This window comes from Rhincodon typus, chromosome 1, assembly GCF_021869965.1.
Source record: "Rhincodon typus isolate 14 chromosome 1, sRhiTyp1.1, whole genome shotgun sequence".
Taxonomy (NCBI): Eukaryota; Metazoa; Chordata; class Chondrichthyes; order Orectolobiformes; family Rhincodontidae; genus Rhincodon; species Rhincodon typus.
Genome location: NC_063332.1, coordinates 52,871,664 through 52,891,656, shown reverse-complemented (window position 1 = coordinate 52,891,656; position 19,993 = coordinate 52,871,664). Strand labels below are relative to the sequence as shown.

The following is a 19,993-nucleotide window of genomic DNA, read 5'->3' as shown; positions in this document are numbered from 1 at the left end:
CACTGCAGGCAAGGATGCCCCAAAGCATGGTATATTTGTGAAACTGTGCAGACGCTACAACAACAGATGAATAGACACTGTGGAACAATCGCCAAACAGGGATGTTCCCTCCCAGTCGGGGAAAAGTTCAATGGTCAAGGACATTTGGCCTCGGATCTTCAGATAAACATCCTCCAAGGCAGATTTTGGTGTGCACAACAATGCAGGGTCGCTGAGCAGAAGCTGATAGCAAAGTTCGGTACTCCAAAGGATAGCCTCAACCTGCGGTTCATGTTGCAGTACAGGTGACCCCACCATCCTATACACTGTCTCACTCAGACACACACACACACACACACACACACACACACACACACACACACACACACACACACACACACACACACACACACACACACACACACACACACACACACACACACACACACACACACACACACACACACACACACACACACACACACCCTCTCTCCGTCTCTCTCTCCCCTCCCCACACACACTTTTCTCTCTCTCTGTTTCTCCGCCACGCACACACTCTCCCACACATACACTTTTCTGTCTCTCCTCTACACATACACTCTCTGTCTCTCACTCCCACAAACACGCACACACGCACACGCACGTACAAATCTACGGGGTGGATTTGTATTTGCAGATACATTCTATTTTGTTCAAAAAGCACAAAATTTATAGACAGTCAGTCAATTTATAAGTTCCTATTTTAGAAATAAAACCAATCTGACTCCAAACGAAAACACGAACAGATTCTAAATAAAGCCTCACACCTAACATGCATTGTCTGACCTAAAATGTCACCTCTTCCTTACACTGATAAAACCTTTATTTCTCTCAGGGCAATGACTTAAAAGAAATTTGGGGATTTACATATACAAATGAATCAACTAAAACCTTCTAATTGATTAAAGATTAAACAGCATCTTAGGTTTGTTTGTGTGACCCTTTGATCTTTTACTTATAAATTCTGTGTTCTGTGTGCTTCTTTCTCACTTTACCTGATGACGGGGCTACGCTCTGAAAGCTTGTGTTTTGAAATAAACCTGTTGGACCATAACCTGGTGTTGTGTGATTTCTGACCATGTCCATCCTAGTCCAACACTGACACATCCGCATCTTTACTTGCTTAGTAATCAAGGTGCCAGGCTAATGCTGGGTGGGTCTGGTTTCAAGTCCAATCACAGCTTATGGAGCTAATTTAAAATTTAATTGATAAATCTGGAATTTAAATGTTAGACTCAGCATTGATGACCAGATTTAATGAGTACATTTTCACAATTTATCATACCTTGGAGCCTGAACTCACAGCATTTAGGATTTGTAGTGTACCAGAAATACTAGGCCTTTCCAACAATTACCTAAAAAGAATATCACAAGACCGTAAGATGTAGGTGCAGAAGTAGACCATTTAGCCCATCGAGCCTGTTCTTCCACTCAATGAGATCATGGCTGATCTGATAATCCTGAACTCCACTCTCCTGCCTTTTCCCTATATTTCTTGATTCCGTTACTGATTAAAAATCTGCCTGTCTGACGCTTGCATACACCTAACCTAACCTCAACAGCCCTCTGTGGTAAATAATTCCATTGTTTCACTACCCTCTGAGAGAAGAAATTCCTCCTTATCTCTCTTGAATGTGTGACATCTTATTCTGAGATTATGACCACTGGTCCTAGACTCTCCCACAAGGGGAAACAACTTTTTAACTCTGTCAGGTCCTCTAAGAATATTGTATGTCTCAATAAGATCTCCTCTCATTCTTCTACATTCCAACATGTATAGACCCAATCTATTCAATGTCTCCTCATAAGAAGATCTCTCTATATCTGCTTAGTGAACCTTGTTCATGTTTATTTAATGGATGGAGTACGTAGAATATGTGTTGGAAATTGGCAAAGGTGAAGTTAAAAAAATACCCCATTCATTGATTGCATTGGTATATTTTTAATGTACTGTGGATCCAGAGCAGCCTCACATTGATCAGAATCATAAAGGTACAAAAGACTCTTCTTCTCCAGTTTTCTCACCTGCTGTTTTGGAGGCACTGTCTCAAGCTACAATTTGGTTTGGCAATAGCAGCAATTTAACAGTTTGCACAGTTGATTGATACATCATAATGCAAGAATAATTCAAAGGAATTCATAACAAAGGGAGTTATATAAAATCGACAAGCTTTCTTTACAGCAACTACATTAGGTTTACATTTCTGTTCAGATGGAGGCAGTGGTAATGGCAGTGGTGTATTGGTAATGGTAATTTTATTTACTTAGTAATCCAGGTGCCCAGGCTAATAATCTCAGGGTAAGGTTTCAAGTCCTACCACAGTATCTGGTGCAATTTAAAATTTAATTTGTGAATCTGGAACTTAAATGTTAGACTCTGTATTGGTGACCATAAAGTCATTATTGATCATTTATAAACCCATTTGCTTATGAAGGTCTCTTCAGAAAGAAAATTTGTCACCAGTAACTGGGTTAGCCTATATGTGACTCCAGGCCCACAGAAAAATGGTTAACTCTGAAATGGCCAAGCATGCCACTTAGCTTAAAGTAATTTAGAGATGGGCAACAAATACTGTCTTGGCAGCAATACCTACATCCCAAGAACGTCTCAAAAAAATAATCACAGCTTCCTTATCTCACCTTAATATTTTGCTCACTTCCAACTGAATTAGTTTTCAATTGTATGTCTTTCAGCTTCATCTTTCTTGTCCACTTTGGGACAAGATTCTATCTGCCTCTCCATCTCCCATTCTTGCTTGAAGGTTCTCCTTAAAACTAATCTCCTTAGCCAAACCTTTCCAATAGTTCCTCTTTTTCAAACCCATTTTTGTCTGTTTATATCTCTGTCAAGTACCCTGGGACATTGTTTATATTTAGTTGTGTTTTTTTTTGGGAAGTCCAATTTCCTTCAATATACTAACTCATTAAAGAGCCAAACTGAATTCTGTAAAAATATTGATGGATTTTACTCAAATGTAGGGTATCCAATTGACTTCTCAACATCAGTAGTTAGAATTGGAGCAGTACAATGAAATGGGCAATGAATACATCAAGGATATGAACATATTCTTTCATATGGCACACATTTCATCTGTGGAAAAAAATCAGGGTATTTGAGGCATTTATGCAATATGCAGGTTATATAATTAGTAATGTGTAATTAAAAGGGAAGCATTGCATATACATTTCTCTTGTACACAGTAGTACTTCTCATTAACATTATTTGAATCATATTCTTTTCATTTACTTTGTTCATTTTTTTTCATTTCTTGGTAAATTCTGATGTTCTTCTCAGGGTAGGTCACTTCAGACAGATTGAATTTACAGATGGCTTTATTATCAGTTGTCATCAGCAGAAATGTAACTGTGGAGAGGCAGAAAGGCAGAGTGCATGCAGGTAATCCAACCTAGAAAACAACACACAATAAAACAGTTAATCATTCTGTTTTACCATGATTTATTTAGGTTGGGTTTACATTGAATAGTTTTGTGAAAGAAATCTGTGTTATTATGTTGTAAGTTATAATAGTTTCAATAACTTGAAGACTGCTAGCTATAAGACTTCGTTTCAACATATTTACAGTTACGGAAACACTGTGTTAAAATAATCTTTTCAAGCTACTTTCTCTTTGGCTGTCCAATCACATGAATGATGTCACTTCCTTCTATTGTAACATAGACAACTACAGTTAACCCTTTATGGGACTTACTGTAATATATTCCATTGTATTATTGCGTCCTCCTGAGGGGCCTTAAAATTTAGCAATTTCTAATGTTATGTAGTATTCAAATGGCAGTGTGCATGCAACTTCACACTATTAAAAAAATCACTTTATTCCATTTAGGGCTTCAGGGAAATTGTGCATTCTTGTCAGTTTATGCCCTTATTTTGTATTATGCACATATAACAATTCTAGTAAGAATGACTTAGGCATGTTTTTGCTTTCTTTCCATGCATAATGTAAAAAAAAAAATTTTCATCGCAATGCAAATGATTTACAACATGGATGAAGTTACTGAGTTTTTCGTAATTGTTGGATGGGAGATTTTCAGCTTGTTGTAGCTGTGTTTGTGTAAGTATCAGCATTAACTGGTATTGTTGTTGTATAATTGAAAACATTGACATCTACATAATTTGAGACTGACATTACATTGCTAGTTTTACATTCACCTGAAGTGGTGAACAAGCTCAGTAACACAATGATTGCAATGGAGTCAGTTTGTCCATGAGAATGCAGTTTAATTTTATTTTATTCATTGTGGAGTTTTTCTATCAAATCTCTAGAACCTTATTATTGTGAGAAATCTCATGCTATGGCCTCCTTCCTTTCAACATCAAAATTACCCCATTAGAACAAAAAATTGTAGATGCATCCACTTGCAGTGAGCTATAACTAGCAATGGAAATTGGATTTGTTTGATATCTTTTGCACATAACTGCAAGGAAAGTTGTGGGCAGTGCAAAGATGGCTATTTAATATTGTTGCTAAAGGATAAAGTTTTCACCATTAGCTAAACTTGTAAAATTGTACCGCTTATGGCCTAAGTATCTATTGATTAACAGATTGTATGTTGTCATTAGCATTTTTTCTCCCTGCTTTACTTTGTTTTATTAGACATTAATACATTTGTGTAAGTTCTAGTTCGGTTTCCAGTGGAATCCCATCCCTCCTATAATGTGGATTCCAGAAGTGCTCACAATCTATCTGTGGCCTAATCAATTTTTTATATACATCCAGGATAACTTCCCTGTTCTTAAACTCTCTGCCTTGACTGATGAAGGCAACTATCCAATCCTTAACCACTTTATCTACCTGTCCTGTTACCTTAAGGTACTGGTGGACATGCTCATCTCTGATCATCGGTGTTTCACAGGATACTTCCGTTCATCATGTATTCCCTTTGTTCTGCCCAAGTGCATATTTCACATTTGTTTGGGTTGAATTCCATTTGCCACTGATCAGCCCACCCGACTAGCCTGTCTCTATCCTGCAATTATCAATAGAAACATAGAAAAATAGAAGATAGGAGCAGGAGGAGGCCATTCAGCCCTTTGATCCTGCTCTGCCATTATTCACGATAATGGTTGATCGTCCACCTCAATAGCTTAATCCTGCTTTCTCTTCATAACCTTTGATCCCATTCGCCCCAAGTGCTCCATCTAGTCACCTCTTGAATACATTCAATGTTTTGGCATCAATTACTTCTTGTGGTAATGAATTCCACAGGCTCACCACTCTTTGGGTGAAGAAATGTTTCCTTATCTCCATCCTAAAACGTCTACCCCAAATCCTCAGACTGTGACCCCTAGTTCTGGATACACCTACCTTCAGGAACATCCTCCCTGCATCTAGCCTGTCCAGTCCTGTTAGAATTTTATAAGCCTCTATGAGATCCCCCCTCATTCATCTGAACTCTAGTGAAAATGATCGCAACCTAGTCAATCTCTCCTTATGCGTCAGACCCGTCATCCCCAGAATCAGCCTGGCAAACCTTCGCTGCCCTCCCTCAAGAGCAAGAGCATCCTTCTTCAGAAAAGGAGACCAAACTGTGCACAATATTCTAGGTGTGGCCTCACTAAGGCCCTGTATAACTACAACAACAAATCCCTGCTCCTGTACTCAAAACCTCTTGCAATGAAGGCCAACATACCATTTGCCTTCTTTACAACCTGTTGCAAATACATGCTTACCTTCAGCAACTGGTGCATAAGGATGCCCAGGTCCTGCTGCACACTCCCCTCTCCCAATTTACAGCCATTCAGGTAATAATCTGCCTTCTTGTTTTTGCTTCTGAAGTGACCAGCCTCACATTTATCCAATTTACTGCATCTACCATTGATTCGCCCACTCACCCAACCTGTCAAGATCATGCTGAAGAATCTATGCATCCTCATCACAGTTCATCCTCCCACCCAACTAGGTATCATCTGCAAATTTAGAGATGTTACATTTTGTTCCCTCATCCAAATCATTAATATACATTGTGAATAGCTGGAGGCCCAGCACTGATCCTTGTGGCACCTCACGAGTGACTGCCTGCCAATTTGAAAAGGACGCATTAATTCCTACTCTTTGTTTCCTCTCTGCCAACCAGTTTTCTATCCATCTCAATACAGTTCCCTAATCCCATGCTTTTAAATCTTGCAAATTAATCTCTTCTGTGGGACTTTGTCAAACACTTTCTGAAAGTCCAATAAACTACATCAATTGGCTCCCACTTGTCAACTCGACTAGTTACATCTTCATAGAATTCCACCAGATTTGTCAAGCATGATTTCCCCTTCATAAATCCATGCTTTCTAAATGCTCTGCCATAAAATCTTTGACAATGGATTTGAGAATTTTTCCGACTACTGATGTTAGGCTCACCAGTCTATAATGCCCCCTTTCTCTCTACCTCCCTTTTTGAATATTGGAGTGACATTAGCCACCCTCCAATCTGCAGGGACTGTTCCAGAGCCTATAGAATCCTGGAAGATGACCACCAACACATCCACTATTTCTAGAGCTACTTCCTTAAATACTCTGGGATGTAGATTATCAGGCCCTGGGGATTTATCAGCCTTCAATCCCAACAATTTTGTCAGCACCATTTCTCTACTAATATTGATCTCTCTCAGTTCCTCCCTCTCACTAAATCTTGCATCTTCCAACAATTCTGCTATCTGATTTGTGTCCTCTTTTGTGAAAACAGAACCAAAGTATGTATTCAGTTCCTCAGCCATTTCTTTGTCCCCTATTATACATTCCCCCATTTCTGTCTCTAGGGGACCTACATTTGTCTTTACCAATCTCCTTCTCTTCATGTACCTATAGAAACTCTTAGTGTCAGTCTTAATGTTCCCTGCAAGCTTACTTTCATACTCTATTTTCTCCTTCTTAATCAGTCCCTTGGTCCTTCTTTGCTGTCTCTAAGGCTATTCTCCTATTTACTGCCCTATCAATTTTTGAAACATTTGTGAACCTACTGATCAACCATCCTACATTCAAGTCTAAATCAATTATATATACCACAAGCAGCAACAGCACCCACACTGATCCCTGCGGAACCCCACTGGACAAAGACTTCCAGACACAAAAACACCCCTCAACAATTGCTGAGATAACAAGGTGTGGAGCTGGATGAACACAGCAGGCCAAGCAGCATCAGAGGAGCTGGAAGGCTGACATTTCGGGCCTAGACCCCTCGTCAACAATTGCTTCCTGTTTCTCACCACTCAATTGATTCTGGACACAATTAGCCAAATTTTCTCAGATCCTGGTATTTCTTTCCTTAGGTAAGGGGATGAAAACTGTTCACAGTATTCCAGCATGGTCTGAATACCATGCACAGCCTCCCATCTTTTACACCTTTGATATAATGGCCATCATTGCCTATTACCCACTAAACTTGAATGCTAGAGACAACACTGGCTGGAGCTGGAGGAACACAGCAGGCTAGGCAGCATCACAGGAGCAGGAATGTTGACGTTTCGGGTCAGGACCCTTCTTCAGAAATGGGGAGGGGGAAGGGAGCTCCGAAATAAATAGAGAGAGGAAGAGTGGGGCTGGGGAAAGGGAGGTGAGATGGTGATAGGTGAATGCAGAAAGAGAGTGGTGGGGATTGGTCAGTGGGATGGATGGGCGGGTAGGTGGGAGAGAAGATGGACAGGTTGTGTCAGGTCAAGGAGGGAGGATGGGTGGGGCTAGGGAAAGGTAGGTGGGGTGGTTATAGGTTGGATGCAGGTAGGGAGTAGTGGGGATTGGTTGGCGGGAAGGGTAGGGCGGATAGGTGGGTAAGAAGATGGACAGATTGTGTCAAGCTCAGGAGATGGGGATGAGAGGGATGTTTGGATGAGGGATGAGGCCGGGGATGGGGAGATTTTAAAACTAGTGAATTCTACGTTAAGGCCATCGGGCTGTAGGCTCCTGAGGTGGAATATGAGGCGTTGCTCCTCCTGTTTGCGTGTGGAGTCATTGTGACACTGGAGGAGGTCCAGCTCCCTTCCCCCTCCCCATTTCTGAAGAAGGGTCCTGACCCGAAACATCAACTTTCCTGCTCCTCTGATGCTGCCTGGCCTGCTGTGTTCCTCCAGCTCCACACTGTATTGTCTCTGACTCCAGCATCTGCAGTTCTATCTATCTCCGAACTAGGATGCTAGCATTTTGTGATTCTTGCATGAGCACTCCCAAATCTGTGGTATTTCTTATGGCAATACTAAATACCTCTCAATTAAAGTATATTCCTGAGAGGAAGAGGAATTGTAAAAATCATCCATGCCTTACCAAGAAAGTCAAGGATAACATAATGGCAAACACTTGGGCCTATCATACTGCAAATGTTAATGGCACTCTGGAGGATTGAGAGAACTTTAAACCTCAGCAAAGGGTTACTAAAAATGAAATCAGAAGAACAAAGATAAATTATGAAAGGAAACTAACAGAAAACATAAGCACTGATACCAAAAGCTTCTATAAAGAAGAAGAGAATAGTGAGAAAGTCAATGTTGATCCTTTGAAGGATGAAAATGGTAAGGTAATAATGGGAATCTCAGAAATGGCAGAGGCACTAAACCAATATTTTGTCTCAGTTTTCATAGTGGAAGATAATAATTTCTTCCCAAAAACTGCAGTTACTACAGAGTAACTTGGTGAAATTAGTAGAACTGGGGAGAAGGTATCAAGTAAACCAATAGGATTAAAGGAAGTTAAGGCCCCAGGGCCTGATAGCCAATGTACTAAAGGTAGTGGCAGCAGAGATAGTGAATGCACTGGTTATGATTTTCCAAAATGTCCTGGATTCTATCAAGCTGCTATTGGATTGGAAACATGCTAATATGACATTCTTATTCAAAAAAGGAGATAGGCAAAAAGTGAGAAACTGTAGACCAGTTAGTTTGATCTCTGTGATAACAAGGTGTAGAGCTGGATGAACACAGCAGGCCAAGCAGCATCAGAGGAGCAGAAAGGCTGACGTTTCAGGCCTGGGAAAGTTGCTGCAGTTGATCATAAAGGAGTAGGTAACCAAACACTTGGAAAAACAAAGCTAAATTCAGCAGTGTCATCATGGTTTCATGAAGGGCAAGTCATGCTTGATAAACTTGCTGGAGTTCTTTGAGGATGTAACTATCAAGGTGGATAATGGGAATCTGGAGGATGTGGTATATCTAGACTTCCAGAAGGCATTTGACAAGGTACAGCATAAATGACTGATCTAGAAGGTTAGATCCCAGGGGATTAAGGGCAGAGTATTGGCTTAGATAGAGGATTGGCTGACTCACAGAAAGCAGAGTGTCAGGATAAATGTGTCTTTCTCTAGATGGCAACTATACCTAGTTGGGTGCTGCAGGGTTCAGATCTCGGACCACAACTATTTATAGTCTATATAAATGATCTGCAAACAGGGACAGGGTGTAACATAGTAAAGTTCATGGATGATACTAAAATACGTGGGAAAGCAGGCTGTGCTGAGAAGGTAAAGAATTTACAGATGGATATTGATAGGCTAGGAGAATGGGCCAAAATCTGGCAGATGGAGTTCGATGTGGATAAGTGCGATATTGTCCATTTAGGCCAGAAAATCAAACGGGCAAATTATTATTTAAATGGGAAGCAGATTCAAAATGTGTCAGTGCAGAGGTATCTGGGCATCTTTGTGCATGAATCGCAGAAAGTGAGTATGCAGGCACAGCATATAATGAGAAAGGCAAATGGAATCCCTGACATTTATTGCAAAAGGACTGGATTATAAAAGTAAAGAAGTGTTGTTACAATTTCATAAGGTACTGTAGAGACCACGTCTGGAATATTGTGTCCAGTTCTTGTCTCCTTACTTGAGGAAGGATGTGGTGGCATTGGAGGCAGTTCAGAGGAAGTTCACAGGTTGATTCCAGGGATGAAAGGGCTATTGTATGAGGAGTGTGTTAGAGTTCAGAAGAATTGGGGGGATCTGATTGAGGAATATAAAATGCTCAAGGGGATTAATGAGGTGGATGTGCAACAGATGTTTCTTTTGTGGGACAGTTTAGAACAAGAGGGCATGGATATGGATGGAATGAGGAGAAACTATTTCTCTCAGAGGGTTTTGAATCTGTGGAACTCACTGCCCCAGAGTGCAGTGGAGGCAGAATCAATCAACAGATTCAAGTAAGAAATTGATGTGTTTCTAATGAAAAGTTGGATAAAAGTCAATGAGGAGCAGGCAGGAAAGTAGAGTTGAGACCCCCCTGAGATAGATCAGCCATGATCATGTTAAATGGCGGACTGGGCTCGAACGGCTGAAGTTCCTACTTCCATTCCTAGTTCCTATATTCTACGTTTAAATTACATTCAACTCCTTTATTCTTCCTGGGATACCTCACATTTTCCCACATTGTATTCCATCTGTCACGTTTTTGCCCACTCACTTTACCTGCCTCTATCCCTCTATAGACTCTTTGTGACATTCTCACCACTTGCCTTCTTACCTATCATCATTTGTCATTTATATAAATGATTTGGATGTGAACATAGAAGGTATGGTTAGTAGATGACACCAAACTTGGAGGTGCAGTGGACAGCAAAGAAGGTTACCTCCGAGTACAATGGGATCCCGATCAGATGGGCCATTGGGCTGAGGAGTGGCAGATGGAGTTTAATTTAGATAAATGTGAAGTGCTGCATTTTGGAAAGGCACATCAGGACAGGACTTATACACTTAATGGTAAGGTCCTGAGGAGTGTTGCTGAACGGAGAGACCTTGGAGTGCAGGTTCATTGTTCCGTGAAAGTGGAGTCACAGTTAGATAGGATAGTGAAGGTGGCGTTTGGCATGCTTGCCTTTATTGGTCAGTGCATTGAGTATAGGAGTTGGGAGGTCATGTTGTGGCTGTATAGGACATTGGTTAGGCCACTTTTGGAGTACTGCATTCAATTCTGGTCTCCCCAAAGGAAGGATGTTATGAAACTTGAAAGGCTTCAAAAAAGATTTACAAGGATGTTGCCAGGGTTGGAGGGTTTGAGTTATAGGGAGAGGCAGAATAGGTTGGGGCTATTTTTCCCTGGAGTGTTGGAGGCTGAGGGGTGACCTTGTAGAAGTTTATAAAGTCATGAGGAGCATGGATAGGGTAAATAGACAAGGTCTTTTCCCCAGGGTAGGGGAGTCCAAAACTAGACGGCATAGGTCTCAAGTGAGAGGGGAAAGATTTAAAAGGGACCTAAGGGATAGCTTTTTCATGCAGAGGGTGGTGTGTCTATAGAATGAGCTGCCAGACGAAAAGGTGGAGGCTGGTACAATGACAACATTTAAAAGGCATCTGGATGGGTATATGAATAGAAAGGGTTTATAGTGATATGGGCCAAATGCTGGCACATGGGACTAGATTTAGAAACAATGTCCAGTCAGCATGGACGGGTTGGACCAAAGTGTTTGTTTCCATATTGTACATCTCTATGACTCTGTGTTTCTGTCATTTGCAAATTTGACTTAGTGAATTCACTTTCTTCATCCTCGTCATTAATACACATTGTGAATAATCATAGCCCCAGCCCACATGCTACAGTGTGCTATTCTGAAAATTTACCCATCATCCTGTCTCTGTCTCTCATCAGTTAGCCAATCCCCTATGCAGGCTAATACACTACCTCTAACACCATGGCCTCTTATTTTGTTTAGTAGCCTAATGTGTGGAATTTTATCAAACACTCTCTGAAGATCCAAATATATTTTGCCCACTGGTTCCTCTTTATCCATCCTGCTTATTACTTCCTCAAAACTTTCAGTAATTATGTCAGGCCTGATTTCCCCTTTTTGAAGCTGTGTTGACACTGCTTGATCATATTACGTATTTCTATATGCCTGGCCATTTATTATATTCTTCATAATCAACTCTAACATTTTCCCAGATGACAGTTGTTAAGTTAACTGGCAAATAGTTACTTTTTTGAAAATCTCCTTCCATTTGTAAATAAAAGTGTTGCATTGACAGATTTCCAATCCTCTAGGACTTACCCAGAATTTAAGGACTCCTGGAACATTACTACCATTGCATCTACTACCTCTGTAGCTACTTCTTCTCATATCCTAGGATGTTTCCTGTTAAGTCCAGGGAATGTTTGACCTTTGGCTCCATTCGTTTCCCTAGAACTTTCACTCCAGCGATAGCTATTAGATTTTTAAAGCTCTGTTCTCATTTTTTAATGAAACCATGGAACATGGGTATTATTTGCTGGACCACCATTTATTTCCTGTTCCAAGTTGCGCGAAGGTGGTGGAGAGCTACCTTCTTGAACTGCTGCAGTCCATGTGCAATATATAGACCCACAATGCCCTTAGGAAGGGAATTTTATATATTTCCAAGTCAGGATCGTAAGTGGCTTGAAGGGGAATTTTCAGGTGGTGGTGTTCCCATGTATCTGCTGCCCTTGTCCTTCGAGCTGGAAGTGGTCATGCATTTGGAAGGTGCTGTATAAGGAGCGTTGGTGAATTTCTGCAGTGCATCTTATAGATGGTGCACATTGCTGCTACTGAGTGTTGGTTGTGGAAGGAGTGAATGTTTGTGGATGTAGTGCCAATCAAACAGACTGCTTTGTGGATGGTGTTGTTTCTTGAGTTGAATCTCAAGTTTGTTGTTGGAACTGCACCCATCCAAGCAAATGGGAAGTATTCCATCACACTCCTGACATATGCCTTATAAATAGTGGACAGGCTTTGGGGAGTCAAGAGGTAAATTACTTGCTACAGTATTCCTAGCCTCTGACCTGTTCTTATAGCCACTGTGTTCACGTGGCGAGTCCAGTTGAGTTTCTGGTCAACGCTAACCCCCAGAATATGGATAGTGAGGGATTTGGTGCTGGACAGTAAGCCCTGACTGGGCACTCTTGGCAGTGATGGCGAGGTGGTGGCAGCGGCCACAGAGCCGAAGTCTCCTGGGGCATCAGTGTCGTTGTTGTTGTACCCGGAAAGGTGACTTCTTGAGGCCCGGAACACCCTGCATAGACCTTGTAGATTCCCTGGAGCTGTGCTTGAGACTCAATTTGAACAGAAGATTAACTCTATTTAAGTAGTTTCTTTTTATTCTTTTTGCAATTCATTATGGTGTATCTTTCTAGATATATGTGACAATAAAATCATTCATTGAATGGGGTAACACCATTCACTGTCAAGGGGCGGTGTTTAGATTGCTTCTTATTGGAGGTGGTCATTACTTTGCATTTGTGTGGCACAAATGTTACTTGCCACTTGTCAGCCCAAGCCTGGATATTGTCTGGATCTTGTTGAATTTGAACATGGACTGTTTCAATATCTGAGGGATCACAAATGGTGCTGAGCATTGTGCAATCGTGGGTGAACATCCCCACTTCTGATCTTATGATGGAGGGAAGGCCGTTTATGAAGCAGCTGAAGATGATTGGGCTTCAGACATTACCCTGAGGAACTCACGCAGAAATATCCTGGAGCTGAGATGATTGACCTCCAACAGCCATGACCATCATCCTATTGCTAGGGATGATTTCAACCAGCGATGAGTTTGCCAGCTGACACCTATTGATTCCAGTTTTTCTAGAGCTCCTTAAGGCCACATTCAGTTGAATGCAACCTTGATATCGAGGGCTGTCACTCTCACCTCACTTCTGGAATTTAGCTCTTTTGTCCATGTTTGAACCAAGGCTGTAATGATATCAGGAGCTGAGTGGCCCTGGTATAACCCAAACTGGGTGTCGGTGACCTAGTTGTTGCTAAGCAGGTGCTGCTTGACAGCAGTGTTGATAACACTTTCTGTCACTTTACTAATGATTAAAAGATGACTGTTGTGGCAATAATTGGCTGGGTTGGAATTGTCCTACTTTTTGTGCACAGAACATTTCTAGGCAATTTTCCATATTGTCAAGTAAATGCCAGTGTTGTTGCTGCACTGGAAGAGCTTGGCTAGTGTGTGCAGCAAGTTTTGGAACACAAGTCCTCAGTACTATCACCGGAATTTGTCAGAGCCCAAGGGAACAGTGACTGTAATGTGGGGGAATTTAGCATTCTGTCTGAGGGAGAACCTTGAGCCAGCCTTGGAAATGAGGGCAGAGTTGGCTGGACTGAATTAGGAAAGATGTGTAGCAGAAAAGACAGTTTATGAACAATGGCAGGCATTTAACAAAATAGTTCATGACTCACAGAAAAAGGTATCTCAGTGAGAAAGAAAGATTCTAGGAAGGAATTAAACTGACCCTGGTTAACCAGGGAAGTTAAAGATAGTATCAAATTGAATCCATCAATCATGGTACCTTCAGCAACAAGCTTCCTAGTTTAATGATGTCTGTCAGACATGGTTTAAAGTTAATGAATTCAGCTGGTTGTTATTTATTACCCCAACTCTCAATGATTTTTTTCCCCTGAATTTTATTGAAATTTTATCAGCGTTGATGTCAGGCTGACTGGTCCATTGTCTCCGGGTTTATCTCTCTGACCTTTAAGATTGGTGTAACATTTATATTGCTTCTGATCTAATTGGCTCTGCTCCCATTTCTAGGGAGGATTGAAAGATTGTGGCCAATGCCTTCATTATTTTCATAATTGCGTACTGAGTCACCTTGGATGCATCCCAATGGAAACAGATGACTCTTCCGCTCGGAGTACTATTTTTATTCCGTCTGGTCCTTTTAACCCCATTCTCCTTTACATTGGCAACATCTTGTTTAATTTAATTGTTTAATTGAATGTTGTTTTAATTAATTAATGACTTGTTTAATAAAGACAAATACGGGGATTTGGTGTCACATTGGTAGTGCCCCTACTCTGGAGCAGAAGGCCTAGGTTCAAGTCCCACCAGCTCCAGACGTGTCATGACATATTTGAACAGATTGATTCAAAATAGAGAAAAAAGGACGGACATGAAGTGTTTGTTCAACACCTTCTATAGAGCCACTTAAAGCACATAAGGAAGCTATTCAAACCATCGAGAGTATGGTAGCTCCTTGTGGAGCATTGTAGTGAATCTCTCTTATGCCCTTGGTCCCTTTGTCCTGCAAGTTTACTTCCTTCAAATGCCCATCCAATTTCTTTTGAAGTCTTAATTATTTACACATCCACTATCCTCATGTGCAATGACTTTCATGTAATTATGACTCACTGCACTAAAAAAAGTCCTTCCTCACACTCTTCCTGCATTTCTTGTCCAGTATCCTAATTCTCTATTCCCCTCTTCTTGCACAATAAGCTAATGGGAAATGTTTTTCATTGTTTACCTTATCTAAACTTGTAAATCTCATTATCTTGTATACTTTTATCAAATCTCCCCTCAATCTCCTTTGCTTCAAAGAGGCAATCCCAGCCTTTTTAACCTAATCTTGTAATTAAAAACCTCCATCTTTCGAATCACTTTGGCAAATCTCCTCTGTCCCCCTTAACACCTATCTGAAAATGCGGTGACTGAACTGGACACAATATCTAGTTTGAGCCCAACTAAACCTTTAGGTAAGTTGAACATAAATAGTCTGTAGTTCTGAAGAAGTTCACACTCAACTTGAAATGTTACCTCTATTTTTCTCTCCAGAAATGCTGCCAGAACTGTTGCATTTCTCTGGGATACACAGTATTTTGTTTTTATATAACTTCCCTGCATCTGCGGTCTTAGTCAAACTACAATTTCATTCTCGGTTGAGAGACTAGTCTTCCATTAGACTGCTGTAACAGCTGAGTTCCAGTACTTGATTGACAATCCTGGCTCTCTAATCTCTTCTGTCAATTGCACAACATTTACTGACATAAAATAAAGGGGTTTAAAGGGCTTGCATGGATAGATTGATTCTGGTTAACCAGAGAAGTTAAAGAGAGTGTCAAGTTGAAAGAAGTGAACATATAATGTAGGAGAGATTAATGGTAATCCAGAGATTTGGGAAAGGTTCGAAAGTCAGAAAAGACAAAGTAAAATAATAAATAGAAGAAAATAAACCATGATGGCAATCTAGGAATATTAAAAAAAAATAGAGTAACAGCTTCTTTAAATAAAAAGGAAGAGAGACACCAAAGTGAACAAAGGGTCCTTAGAGGATGTGACTGGGAAAATAATAAAAAGTTGAATAAAAATTTTGCATCAGTTTTCACAGTAGAAAACATTAACAGCATTCCAAAAATACTAAATAATCAAAGGGCTAAAAAAAGGATGGAGAAATGAAATCAAAACAATAACTATAGAGGAAAAGTATGAGAGAAACTATCAGGGCCAAAGGCCAATATGTTCTCCAGACCTGATGAATTGCATCCTAGGATTGTAAAAGAAGTAGCTACACATTTAATGGACGCACTGATGGTAAACTTTCAAGAATCTTGGAAAAGTCTAAGACGATTGAAAAACGGTTAATGTAACACCCTTATTCTAAAAAGGATCAAGACAAAAAAAAGATAATTATAAGCCAGTTAGCTTAACATCTGTCAGTGGGAAAATGTTATTTTAAAATACGCAACTGCCGGGTATTTAGAAATGCATAATAAAATCCAGCAGAGTTGCACGGCTTCACAAATGGGAAATCATGCAAAAGAAATTTATTAGAGTTTATTTTCTTTGAGGAGGTAACAAGTGTGATAGATAAAGGAGAATGAGTAGTTGTAATATATTTGGATTTCCAAATGTACCACGCAAAAGGCTATTCAGTAGTACAAGTATCCATGGTCTCGGGGTAGTATTACTAATGTGGATAGAGGATTGGCTCAGATGTAGAAGACCCTCACTCTGACAACAATTAAGGCAGAGAAGAGGAGGGATTCTTTTTCTCAGATGGTGTTGAATCTGAGGAACTCTTTACTACAGAGGGCTGATGAGGCTGGACCATTGATCATATTCAAGGCTGAAATAGATAGATGTTGAGTCAGTAAAGATATCATGCATTATGGGGATAAGGCAGGAATATTGAATTGAGGATTATCAGATTAGCTGTAATCTTACAGAATGGCAGACCAAACTTGATGGGCTGAATGGCCTATTTCTGTTCCTTTGTCTTATGGGACATATGTCTTATGGACAAGTTGGCCCATCACCATGAAAATTGCACATTACAATACCATGGCTGTTCTAAATGTGGAGCTGGCCAGGTTGGGAGTGTGGAGTACAAGCTTGTGACACAAACTAGCCCACTCCTTAAAACAAAAACAGAAGTTACTAGAAAAGCTCAGCAGGTCTGGCAGCATCTGTGAAGAAAAAAAAATCAGAGTTAACGTTTCGGGTCTGGTGACCCTTCCTCAGAACCACTCCTTAAAACTGATGAAATTAGGCATGTTGAAAACAGGTCCTGGCTTCCATTTTCACTCCAGCTGATTCTGTGGAATGCCAGGCCTGCACGTTTCTGAAAGAATTTGGCATCAAGTGTAACTCTATTCAGAATGTTGTGTGTTAAGTCCCATTCCAGAGTCTTGAGTGCATAGCTCAATCTGTTACTTCAGTACGGTACTGAGGGTGCAATGTATTGTCAGAGGTGCCAGCTTTCAAAGATGAAACAAAACAAAAACAACCTCTGCCCTCTTAGATGGAATAAAAAATCCTATGGTGCTCTTCAAAAACAGGAAAATATCTTAATGTCTTCATCAACATTTATTTCTTAAGCTCCACCACAAAAATCAGGTACATTTCATAAAATTGTGCTCAATTCCAAACTATGACACATTCTCTTTCACTGTAAATGTCGATTTGTTTAAGTTTTGATAATTAATGAAAGTGACTTACCACAGACATAATGTTCATGAGGGCTTCTCCTAAGTAGGCGCAGAAGAGTGCTATTAGGGAGCATAGAAAGACATTGTACTTATGAAACCTGAGAAACATTGGTTTTTTGATAACTCAATCACAATAAAGTTTGTAGTTAGTGTCATTCTTTAATTTACTGCTTTTAAATTGTTAGTTTCTTCCAGGCTTAGGTGTGTTTAAAAGTACTTTGCTGGAGAGGAGGTGAGATCAACTAATTAAGTAACTTAAGTAACTGGTTTTGTAACTGCTGGAGAGCAGACTGTCTGAATCCCAGTGTATAAATAAGACAGGTAAAGTGCAGTACACAGGATGCAATGAGACAGAATGGAATTACTGAGAGTTTGGTGAGTAAGGGAGTTGAAGGAGGAAAGGAAGAAGTTGCTTTCTTTCTCTCTATTTCTTTTTCTCTTTCTGTCTTCATCAGCCTCCACGAGACCAGGAGTTGAGAAGCTTCATGAAAGGGCTGAGTTTCAAAAAATAATCAGAATGATTGAAATTTCATGAATCTTTAATCTTAATTTTTCAGTAAGTGGTACAAAAGTATGCTTAGGTTATGGCAGGGCAACTCAGCCATGTGGAATGCTCTTCCTGTGGCATGTGGGGAATTGTGGATACATCACTATGACCCATGCATACTTCACATGGCCTAGGTTACTCCCATGTGCAAGAAGTATCACTGGCCACAGAAACATGATCTCCAAGTTTCAGAACTCGAGTGGTGGCTGGAGTCTCTATGCTATATCCATTTGGCTGCGAATTACATCCACGTTCAGAGAAATGGTCAAACCATAAGTTGGGGGCATGCAGGGAAATAGGTGTTGCATGACCACGAGACTGTCCAAAAGAATCAGTCAGATACTGCCCGTGGCAGAGAATTCCAGAGGCTCACTCCCTACCGGTGAAGAAATTTCTCCTAATGTCAGACCTAAGTGTTCTTAGATATGTCCTTACTTCATATCCTTAGACTGTGACCCCTGGTCTGGACCCTCTATTCATTGGGAATATCCTTCTTGTATCCTTGTCCATTTCTGTTAGAATTCTATAGGTTTCTATAAGACAGCCCCCTCATTCTTCTGAACTCCACTGAACTTAGTTCAGCTGATCTAGTCTCCATATATCAGTCCTACCATTCCAGTAATCAGTTGGATAAATGTTCATTGTACTCCCTTCATTGACAAGGCATCCTTCCTCAGATAAGGAGAGAAAAAAACTGCACACAATATTCCAAAGTGGTCTCACCAATGTCCTGTGCAATTGTGTCATTGCTCCTGTACTCAAATTCTCTTACTATGAAGGTTAACATAATATTTGCCTTCTTCATGGCCTGCTGCACCTGCATACTTACTTTCAGCAACTGGTGTAGGTGGACATCCAGGTTTCATTGCACCTCCCCCTTTCCCAATCTATCACCATTCAGATAATCATCTACCTTCCTGTTTTTGCTACCAACATGGATAATGTCACATTTATCCACTTTATATTTCATCTACATTTGCCCATTCTCTCAACTTGTTGAAATCACACTGAAGCATCTCTGCATTTCCTCACAGCTCACTCACACCCAGTTTTGTGTTATTTGAAAATGTGTCATTTTAACAACATTGGCTAATATAGGAGCCAGAAAGGAAAGGTCAGTACTTTAGTGGAACATGTGAAAAGATTAGGAAGAGGGTTTTATAGACAAGCTGAGATCAGTGAGGGAAAGAGGAGAGATATGAAAGAAAGATACAAGTTCAGGGCTAGGGCGAGGGGTAGTCTTACAGAATATTGAACCTGGTGGACCATAGTAATTGGAAGAGAAGTGGCTGAGACATCTGATCATATAATATCAATCTTGGTGACAATGGAAGCTTTGAGATCCTTGCACTTACTTTTGAATATGGTGGAGACATGTGGTAAGGGTTTAGGATGACTGCAGTGGAGAAAAGAAGCTTGGGGCTACCTATGTATTCCAGGATGATCCTAAAATAGTGAGCAGTTTCTGCAGATAAAATCAGGACACCATAGTGCTTCATGTGGTCCAGTCAGACCTGCTAAACCAATCCCTATAGCCATAATTACGTGCTTTCCTTTAGCTTCAGCATTGACAAGTAGGGGCTCAGTTTCAACATGGTTATTGGTGGCACTGAAATCATTACTACAATTCTGTAAATTGCACAGGATGGTGAAACGATAACACATAAGACTCAGAGAAAACAGAGATAACAAGGTGTAGAGCTGGATGAACACAGCAGGCCAGGCAGCATCAGAGGAGCAGGAAAGCTGATGTTTCGGGTCTGGACCCTTTTCT

The 19,993-nt window shown here is 40.5% G+C and overlaps 1 protein-coding gene across 2 annotated transcripts in view; it reads right to left on the bottom strand.

Annotated features, from left to right (window-relative positions):
* Positions 1 to 1,955: 1,955 nt before the first annotated feature.
* Positions 1,956 to 19,993, bottom strand: part of LOC109915710 (urea transporter 2-like) — a 66,687-nt gene continuing 48,649 nt past the window's right edge. For both annotated transcript variants that reach the window (XM_020515373.2, XM_020515372.2), the window contains 2 exons: positions 17,683 to 17,732; positions 1,956 to 3,425 (listed from right to left, as the gene is read on the bottom strand). In XM_020515373.2, coding sequence (XP_020370962.1) covers positions 3,258 to 3,425; positions 17,683 to 17,732 — 218 coding nt within the window. In that variant the 3' untranslated portion in view covers positions 1,956 to 3,257. The remainder of the gene's footprint in view (positions 3,426 to 17,682; positions 17,733 to 19,993) is intronic.